The sequence below is a fragment of the Pteropus medius genome, unplaced genomic scaffold (genome assembly GCF_902729225.1).
Source record: "Pteropus medius unplaced genomic scaffold, Ma_sr-lr_union100, whole genome shotgun sequence".
Taxonomy (NCBI): Eukaryota; Metazoa; Chordata; class Mammalia; order Chiroptera; family Pteropodidae; genus Pteropus; species Pteropus medius.
In genome coordinates, this window is record NW_024349519.1 from 20198503 (window position 1) to 20209494 (window position 10992).

General features: G+C 36.4%; 1 protein-coding gene across 1 annotated transcript in view; it reads right to left on the reverse strand.

Annotated features, from left to right (window-relative positions):
* MGST1 (microsomal glutathione S-transferase 1) overlaps positions 1 to 8095 on the reverse strand; it is a 15891-nt gene extending 7796 nt beyond the window's left edge. Inside the window, exons 1-3 of the mRNA XM_039882583.1 lie at positions 7920 to 8095; positions 2580 to 2727; positions 321 to 418 (exon numbers count right to left, since the gene is read on the reverse strand). Coding sequence (XP_039738517.1) covers positions 321 to 418; positions 2580 to 2705 — 224 coding nt within the window. The 5' untranslated portion in view covers positions 2706 to 2727; positions 7920 to 8095. The remainder of the gene's footprint in view (positions 1 to 320; positions 419 to 2579; positions 2728 to 7919) is intronic.
* Positions 8096 to 10992: the final 2897 nt, after the last annotated feature.

Sequence of the window (10992 nt, forward strand, 5' to 3'; positions counted from 1 at the left end):
ATATATATGTGTGTATATATGTGTGTATACACATATATATGTGTATATATATATATATACACATATACACACACACACACACACACACACACACACACAAAGTCATTAACTCCAACAAGGTCCACCTGAAAGTATAGTAAAATTGGCAATATGTGCAATTGCAGTGATAGTTGGAGACTTCTAAATCCCTAATTTTCTGTAATTATGATATGGATCAGACAAGATGACTGACTTTTCCCCCTTCTTCTTCAATACCCCAATACTTGAATGTCTTAACCAAAATTCTTAGATCAAGTAAATAATTTCAAGAGTGAATTTACCTTCGTACACGTTCCACGTCGTCATCTGTCCGAAGATACTTCTTGGCATTTTCTCCTTTTCCCCCAAAGACTACAGTGTCTTCTGGGTTGGTAAAAACCTAGTTCAAATACAAAGGAAAAATCTTTCAAACACCAAATTACATCAGAGTGCTCTATCTAAATTATTTCCATTTTAACAGAAGAAATACAAGCATCCAGGATGGTCCTTATAGAAAGAAAACTTGGAGTAACAGATCAAACATAGTTTAAATCTGAATTTTTATTAACAGTGCAAAATGTTTTTTAAAAGAGAAGCATAAATAAGAACTTAAATAAAAACCAATGTATAAAAATAGTAAAAAGAAGCAAAATGGAAAAGAGGTCATAATTTTAAGTCATCATTGACTATCATTTTGGTGCACTGGCATTTTTTTCATAGTGATGTTAACGTACCTTCTCGCAAGGGTACGAACGTTTCCAACTGATTGGCTCATCTGAAAGTCATAAGTTTACTTGCTAAGAACATTAGATGCATAAAAGAGTGAGGGGCAGGAATTGTATTTTGTATTTTGTTAGAATATGTGGATCTCTTTTCTTTTTCTGAATTAACTAAAACTTTGGGTTGAATAATATAATGAAGTATAAGAAGTTGAATTACATTCCTATATGTACCAACTACACATTCTAGGGCTATGTTCATGTTTTCCTTTCTATAATTATTATGCTGTTTGAAATGATTTCCCCATCCCTTGGTACTTGAAACGTGCACTTAAAAAATATTTAAATATGTTCCACTATTTAATAATTTATACATTAATAAATAAAAACATGAACTACAAAATTAGCCATAATGTAAGCTCAGAAATTTCATAAATATTATAATATTTTTCTTAATATGATATGGGTATTTATTCCAGATAAAGATGTTGATGAGAACCAATGGGCAGGAATGTGATACAGACTTGAGGTCTAGTCTGCCTGTTTTATTCCTAAATAAATGCCTAGCACACACTAGATCTCCAATAAATATATTTTGAATAAATAAATAAATATATTACAGTGGAAAGTGCATGAGATTTGAGTTTAAGCAAATATGAATTTAAATATGTCTCACCCTTTACTGATGTGAAACCCTGGGTAAGTTGCTTTACTCCTCTGACTTTCAGTTCCTCGGCTATAAAATGGGCTAATTTATGATGATCTCACAGGATAAGAGTAACGATTATGAAAAATGATTCCATGATCTGATACATATAAAAACTATCATGGCTCCTGGTACATATCACTGGGAGTCCACAAATGTGAATTCCGTTCTCCTTTTCTGATAAGACAGGGTACATTTCATGGTGCCACTATTTCTGGAGGACAGTGTGGACCTGGTGGTAGGCAGCTACTTTATAGCCTGCAGTTTCTAACACCTTGCCCCAACGGAGATTTAAACAAGTGGGTGTGTGTCTCCATTAACATGAAAAAATCCTTGGGAAAGAAATTATACCTCAAGACAGTAGCTAGGAAATACCTTAAGGAAGACTGTGACCTCTAGATAAAAGCAAGGTTCTCAGGACAGGCACTAAGAGAGGAACAGGTGAATATCAGGAGGAAGTTGCTAAATAGGCACAGGGACCACTTTATCAAGGTAGCTTTTAATTTTATCAAGGTAGCTTTGCTCACTCAACTCCCCTGACCGTATGGTAAACCCTATTTAAATACAAGATATGTGCTCCAAAATCTCCCTACCACCTTCCGCATGTTGCCAGTTTATTATTATTATCATTATTTAATCATTCTTATAATACCGGGTAGCAATATTATCCACCTAAGAATTCAGAACTACACAAAATTTAAATGCTTTGTCCCATAAAGAGCTCTCCTATGGGAATAAGAACTATTATTGTGTCCCCAGAGACATATCCTTGAACTGTAATAGAGAAGAAAACACAACTTACATGTCTAGAAAATGACTATTTTCTAAACTCTAGTTGGCAAATTAACTTCAAAATCACAGAAACTTTCCTTGAAAACTTTGATACTCCAGAAATCTCATATGCTAAGCAGCATGACAAAAGGTAAAATCCACAACGAAAAAAACATTTACCAGTTTCTAGGGGAAAGCACCCGTTCCATAAATATATCAAAACCATCTATACCTAATGACTGCATACTACATTCGCCGCATTATACTATGTGCCACTGGACTTTACGAAAAAAGAGAAAAAATAAAGAAAATTGCTTTTCAGAATTTCAATTCTTAAAAGAAAATATATCCTCCAAATTTCTTACCTTTCTTGTCATTCTGTAGAATCCAGTTACAATGCTCATAAACATCATTTTTGAAAGCATAATCGTTGTATAGGAGGCAAAGGACATGAATACCTCATTTTCCATTAGCTGGGTGAGATCAACCATTTTTTCAATTTTGATCTGGAATCTTAAAAAGATTATAGACAAGATAAGAAAAAGCAGACATAAATATTCCAAATAACTTAAGGGTCACTTGGCGTGCTTATAATCCAGCATTAGTCATCCTATTCTTTAAAATATCTTGGGTTATTCAGAGAAGAAATAATCATTTTGTTTTCTAAAATTTCAAAATAAACAGAATTGTGTTTTATATCTAGTTCTATGTCATTAAGCTTGAGACATCAAAGAAGTAGAGAGAAAACAAAAATGAAGTGGGTATTACCAGAAAAATTAGGCAAAATGCTGTAAAGATAGACTAATATCATATTTTTACATCAAGATGAACTGCAAGTTGAACACAAAAGATCAGAATTCATGGACTGAATGCTTTAGAAACATCAAACCATGTACATAGTAGTACTATTAATGTTTCATTAGCAATGCCTAACTTCTAATACATGTCCCGCTTGAGAACCATTCTTACAGCTTTTTATCATTTCAGCAGAATTCAAGATCTCAGGCTCCAGGATATGAATTCTGGTCCCACCATTTGGTTATTCTGATTGAGAGATTTGGCCTCTCTGAGGCTAAAATTCTTCATTTATAAAATATGACTAGTAATAACTCCTAAATTATTAGGTTGTTGTTAGGATTAAATTGAGATAATGCTTGGAATATACTTAGCACAGCAACTGGCCCGTAAAAAAACCCTTGATAAAGTTTATTATGTCCTTATCATGATCATCACTATCACCATGACCATAGTCATCACTAACATCAATGCAAGTGAAGGAGAAGGATAATGGAAACAAAATAACAGGCTTGCAAATGCAAGGTAAAAAAGTGGCATTTATGGTACTTTCATAGAAGAAATAAGGGAAAGAGGATTAACTTTACATAACTCTTGAGGTTACTTCACATGCCATATCTACTTCCATTTGAAAACTGTCAAGAGTAAACTGAATGTAACCATCTTAGCCTAGAGTTGGACGTATAATTGGGACGGTGCTCAGGGGGAAAGCTAAGGCCACAGACACCGAAGTTAAAGTGGGTAAGAATTTCGGGTAAATCTTAAAATTTAAACTCTGCATTATCCAGTCATCACACTTTTTAACCTCTTCTTGTTCTATCATCAGCCCTATTTTCTGCTTCTTCTATACCTTCCACAGAAACACGCATCTTTTCTCATACCCAAATTTAAACACTATTTAACCTGCTAAGCATGGAGTGCTCTATTCCAGACAATGTTCACTCCTGCCTTTAAAACTCAGCCTCTGCATGCCATCTTATAAGACCGACATCTATCAAATTCTAATCATTTTATATATCTTCCAATAATCTATAAATCTACATATTTTTCTATTCTCTGTTACTGGTCATATAGTTGTCGATGTGCTGCTGTTGAATATGATATAAACCACATACATATACATATATATTTAATTTTATAAAAATTGACCACATATCCAACTATGCTATGTACTTTATGTGCATTGCCTTACATGATCTTCATAATATTATAATCCTCATGACTAGATCCATTTTACAGATGAAGAAAATGGGAAATAGAGATGTTAAGCAGCCAACCTGGGACACAAACTGACGTCTCTGAGCTCATATCTCATACACTAACCACATTGCCCTGTCTTTAAGAGACTGAAAACTGCTTAATTCTAATTCGACTAACATGGATTAAATACATACTCTGAGACTGACACTGCTGGTACCCTTTACAACTGTTGCCTTCTATCCTCTTCCAATTATGCTATGAGGTAGGTATTATTATTCCCATTCTGCAGATCAAAGCACCAAAGCTTCCGGCGTAACTCTTATTTTAAAGGGTAGGCCAAAAGTGTACTCCTTAGATTTAGGCAAACAGAAATGATGTAGCCTAATTTAAAAAACAAAATACACGATAACAAATTAATTCATCCCCACAGGGTGAATTAATTTCAAGACCCCACTACTGAGTCTAGAAAGCACAGTGCGTTAGTTAAGACTCTGTGCAAGATAACACTTTCAGTACCATTTCATGTATCTGCACTTGTCCTAGTACTGAGGGGGTGAAAGTCACGAACAAGCTGTTCTGTCCTTCGGAGCTCATGTAAAGTAATTAGCTTAATAAGGGATCCCTAAGTTCTATGCCTCTGGATAGAGATCTGAAGAAATAGCGAGGATGTTAATTTAAAAAATAAAAATTTAGGAAATGTTTATCGAGTTGGAAGTGTTGTTATTTAACAATAATTTTAAAACCGGAACAGTTTCTGTAGGTGTCTACTAATGTTTGCACAACGAAATTTATTTAGCAATGAAATAAAAGTCCAAAGAATGTTTTTCCCTTAGTGAAAATTGGTATGGAAAATGTAGAGGAAGAAAAACTTCCAGAAGTGTTGGTAGGAAAAGAACACAAAGATATCAGCAGTTAGAAAAGGGCAGTGAGAAGCTTTCCCTTTAAATGTGAACAATACATTGAAATTGCACCCCACCCAAAGAGAGTTTTTCAATCACCTAAAATGTGGCTTAACTCCTCAGGCATGTAGTTTTAGAAGACGGGCCAAAACGGCTTCTGATATCGCATGCTACAGGTCCATGAACTACCTCTCTGGAGCCAACATCTTCTATTCCCAGCACATGTGAGGGCCAGGTGAGGAGGAGTAAAGGTAAGACATTTAGAAATAAGAGTCATTTATAGCAAAGAATAAGGCGATGCTGGCCTGGGCTTTTTTTTTTTCAAAGCTGATTTGTCGATAAGTTGCTCTGAATCTGCATTATGGCTAGGCACTACTCAAAAAACAAAATTACTGAAAGCTTTCACAGGAATAGTCGCCAGGAGGGAAGAGAGCAGTATAGTAGTAATAATAATTAGGAGGGTAAAATTTGAGGTGATTTGCATATTCTAGGAGTGACTTGGAAATAACCTTAAAAAAAAAAAGTAAGCAGAGCAAAATATGAAACTTGGTTATTAATTATAGAAAATAAATTATTACAATGTACAGTGTGTTGTTTCTTTTATTGTCCATCAGTGGTCGGCATAAGAGAATATCTCAATCTGTTTGGCCAGAGAGCAGGGCTCAGTCTCCTAATGTGGAGGCGACTACCTTTGAGAAGACAAAGAGCAGAGTGTTGAGCACACACAGATTCTGGAACTAGACAGAAGTCCTGCTGGATCTTGACTCTGTCACTTACTATCTGAGATTTAACTTCTCTGGTACTTATGTACCTGACTTGTAAAATGAGGTTAATAATACCTCCTACCTCACAGGAATCTTGTGAGCATTAAAAGAGTAAATGTAAAGTACTTAGAAAAGCACTAGGACTTGGTAAGTGTTCTACAAGTACCTGGCAAATAAATAAAAAGCTCTTACTTTGGTGCTGTTCTAGGCACTGAGGATACAATTTTAGAGTTTTCGAAATAGTTCTGAATTATCTCACTCGATTTGCTATACTCTATGATAGTCAAAGCAAATAATATTTGTCTCTTCCTTTAACACATAGGGAAACTGAGGCCCAGAGGGTAGAGTGAGTAATCTGACCCAAATTCACTGGAAGAACCAAAATTGAAACCCAGTTTTCTCAAGTGTTTAACTCGCGGGCTACCCAGCATCAAGGCTGGTGTTCTGGAGGCCCTTTTTCTGTCAAAAATCATTCTCATTCCTATCTTCCCCTCCCCTTCTCCACCCCTCTCTCGACTGAGGAATCTTCCTCTTGTTTTTACAGGCGTTTGGCCAAAAAGAGTAAAGTTCTCTTAATTATGGTGGCCTCTCTATGCCAAGATTGTGAAACACACAGAAAGCCTGGCACCCATCCCTAAGGCCATGACTCTGCAATTTTATATCTTCTGAAACCAAAAGAACACTACCCATGAGATAAGGAAAAAGGATAATACAGTGCCCTTGTAGTTGTTTATGAGTTTCTAGAATTTCCTGAATGGACTGAGGTGACTGCAGACTTGCCCTCCTATGCTTCGGAGCCCAGGTGCTCTGGGGGGCTGTGCGGTGAGGTGGTTACCAGGGGACTATGCTGACTTCCTTTTCCAGCCCCAGTGTTTCATAAACTCCCCTCAAAAACAAACCCTTAGAAAAATTATACTTGTCTGCCACAGAGAGCAATATTCAAATTTGGACCAATCTGCCATTTTAAAAAATGATCAAAGATGGTCAACATATGCAATGCTCTTATTTGGGAAATAGCAGAGGACCACAAAGTCCAAACTACCCTAATTCCCAGAATGTAAATCCACAGGGCATGCAAAAGGTATGCCTTGCTTGATATTCACAGCAGGCTAGGGCCCTGAGAACTCTGGGCCTGACTGGATTAAAGGCTGTTAGCTGGGAGCCTGGGGAAGTTTCCATCTGGCTATACAACACAATGCTTGGCACTCCCTTGGAGAGAAAGCAGAGACAGGGAAGAGGATACACATGGTGCCCGGACTACCAAGAGGCCTTGGAAGTATTTCAAAGGAAACAGGAAAATGTAAGACTTGCAAGCACCCTTCTCTCCATTCACATCTCCACTCCTGCCAGAGAAATAATATCTGAGGGGACCACAGAAGGTCCCCTTCTCTTTTACTCCTTCCACGTGGCTTCCTACTCCAGATTGGGGATGGAGAACCTTCCAGGGAGTTCTATCCTTAGCTTTCCAGTCAACTGGCCATTAGATCACAGGGTCTAATCCATGTCCTCCTGCACTTTGTTATTGTTTTTGTTGTTATTATTTTAAACTTGCTAATATTTCTCCTGCGTATCAAAGTGAACCAAGAGGAGCCCATCCCAGCAGGCAAAAGACAATTTGACCATGAAATAGAGCTGCTTCAGGATTTTACACCCTTAGGGTGAACAGAAGTTGCTTAAACTAAGGCGACTTCATATACTGGCACGTACTTTTTATTCCCTAAAAGTTCAAGGGGGCCCTTTCAACGTAGGTGCTACTTTGGCTTGAGAATAAAAAGTGAGTAGATCATCACTCAAACATGGTAAGACTTAAGCTCTCAAGTTTCATTCCTGAAATTTGACAACGGCAAAACTTACCTACAAGGATACAGGCACACAACTCCCTTTTGGAAATGATCGACCGAAAAGCAAACATTTAGCAGATAAATGGAGCAAAAAAAGTTGCCAGCTGGCAGGGCCCTATCAAGCCTATGGCCCCCACCAACCATTCCCCTTCTGGCCAGGCACCCTCTCTGCACTCTCCCCCTCCATATCCACTCCAGGCACTTACCCTGGGTCTCAGCAGGAGAGAAGAAGCAAACCTGTCCCGGCAGGAGGCTCGCGGCGCTGCGGGGACTTTCACAGAGCGCGGGAATGGGCGGGACGAAGGCGCCACCCACACTGACTAATTTTCTGTTAATTTCCTCTCCAGCGTTTATGAAACAACTCCCAGCCTCCAAACACCTTCCCTAAATCGTCTGATTGTTTTGTCTCCGGGAGTAAATAACGCCTACCGGCTCCCGTATTTGAACCCCTCTATCTGGCGCCAATAGCAACAATTCTTCCCTAAATGCCATTTCTCCTATTAGGTGGGGCCGAGATGTTAGCTATTGTATAGGAGGAACTCTGCATGCATTTTAAGTACGGGAGTGGGAAAACAAGGAAAAAGCGGTTAACTTTTATTTAGCTGGAAACAATGTAAAAACATCTTAACGTTGAACTTTGAAAGTATTTAAAACTTTATAGAAAATTTAAATCTCTAGGGAAAAAAATGATTAGCAATCACTGATAAAATTATGTTCCATTAAACTTCATTTTCCATACATCCGTGGCAAGGCAAAGGCTGGCACTGACACAATATAAACATTTAGTAAAGATGACCGATAGCCTTCCAAAGCTGTGAGCCCAGATAACTTGTTTCCTTACCGTGTCCCCTAATGTTGAGTCCAAAATGGAATTGGGAGAAGTTATATTGGGTAAAGTTTATTACACAAGCAGGTTAGTATGGTTTTTATGGAGACAGTTAAGGAAATATTTTAGGTGGACATAGTTATTCTAATATCAATAGCTAGAGATATTTCCAAGCCTTCTAACCCACAACAATACTTATGGCTCTAGCTTCCATGACTTTATCTAGAAATGTTTAAGAATTTATGTTTTCAATCTACATTACTGTTCTCCTGGTAATACTTCTCACACATTGCAACCTGTTAGGTGCAGTATGCTTCTTTGTTTTTGTTGTCGTTTTGGGGGTTTGGGAGTCCTAATTTTACCTCCTTTAGGCTTTAAGGGGTGCTTCCAGGACTAGCTGTCTTGGATTTACTACAAAAAAGGGAAGTAAGACTAGTTTGTGCTAGGAAGCAGAAATTAATTACAGGCCTGAGAACAATTTTTACATGAGCATACCAGTAAGAGTATTGGGAAATCTAGCATCAGAAAACAAATGCTTCATTTTCATGTCTGTATCTTTTGAAAACTAGTCACCTATTTTGTTAAAGTACACTGGAACCTGGCTACAACACTAACTGGAACTGGACAGAATTTGAGATAGTTCTAGTCTGAATTCTTGCCATTGGAGTTTAGTACTACAAGCATTTAAAAGACTCTTTTCATTTTTTATGAGGTGATATGACCCAAATCTTATGGATTGCTTTACAGGAAAAGATATAGCTATTACTTAAATAATTTGACCTACAGAATTCCAGTTGAGCAATTCTCACATTCTAATATGTTTTTGAAAAGAGCACTTGACTCATCTGATGCTCTAATTATAAAATGTATTCAAAATTAACTAATCAGTGAATAAATACTAAGTTCCTGCTATCAAAAAACCATGAACAATTATTGCCTGTGTGATATATATCTGTCTTTGATATAATATCAGCACTTGACTGTAATAAATTTAATTCAAAGGATATTTATGAAATGAATACAAGGCACTTGGCTTGATGCTAAAGTATGAAACTAAGATAAATAAATAAAATAAAATAATTTTACTCAAAGAGTTTACAATCTAGTAAACACAAAAGCCAAAGAAGTAAGAAGTTGCCATTAAACTTGAGAAAGAAAAGACTTCAATGTAGAAATCAGAATGAAAATTGGGGTAAGAACTAAGGCAATAACAGGAAAAAGGTTGTGAAAGAATTTATGCTTTCTATACATCTTTGTATTATGTTATTAAATGAGTGAGGAACAGAAAGAGTTATTAATTCAGCTTGTTTTAGTTTGGGTAAAGGGGAGGGTTCAAACTTTGAATTCTTCTTCTCGCCACTGTTTTAAGCCTGCAAGGAAATCTTTGGGACAAGTAATTTTCTAGTAAATATTAGAACAGTTTAAAGTTCATTGATTTAGGATAAGGAGAGCAAAGGTCATTCAGCAAAGAGTAACTGCCACAACAAAGAAAAGGGAGATCAAATCAGAAAGGTCTGGAAGAATAAAGCATTAGAAGTCTAGTAGCTCTTGCCTTTTAAAAACACACAGAGAAATATCAGAAAAGATTGCCATCCTCACTAGACTAGATTTCCTGTAAGTGGGAAGGAATCACATCTTTTAGTTATCTCAGATTTTTGTTTGTCCTTAAATCCACAGACTAGGTGCCCCCAAAATCTGAAACAAAGGTGCATACCCTTCTTGGAGATTTCAGTAAACATACATTAGAATATGTATTAAGATTAAGGAAAGCAAAAAGTAAAACAAATATATGCAACATTCTAAACATACAATTATTATTTAGAATTATAACATACTTTTAAAAAGTATATTAAGATTGTTTATCTCTCCCAACAGCCCTACAAGGGAATTCTTATTTTTCCTATTTTATAGGTAGACATTCTGAGATCTAGAGCAGTTTGAAAGTTGTACTGATTTCTAAAATAAACTCTGAACCTAAATTTTTCAGTATGTAAAAGTAGCCACAATGAGACAGGACTAAAAACATGGGAAAATTTATGCAGCTAATCCAGAGAATATGGTACAGTCAAAAGGATAGACAAGTCAAAAGAATAGAATTGAGTCTAGAACCACACTTAATTGGTCAATTAATTTCCAACTCAGGTGCCAAAGCAATTTAATGGAGAAAGAAAAGTTTCTAATAAATGGAGATGAAACAACTGGATGGTCATATGCAAAAAAGTGAACTTCAATCTCTAGTTCACACCATACATACAAATTAAGTCAACATGGATCCTAGACCTAAAGGCTAACACCATAAAACTTCTAGAAGAAAGTATAAGAAAATATATTCATGACCTTGAAGTAGGCAAAAATTTCTTAAACCAGACACAAAAATCATTATCTGTAAGAGAAAAAAATCGACAAATTAGACTTCGTCAAAATTAAAATCTGCTCATCAAAAGGCATCATTA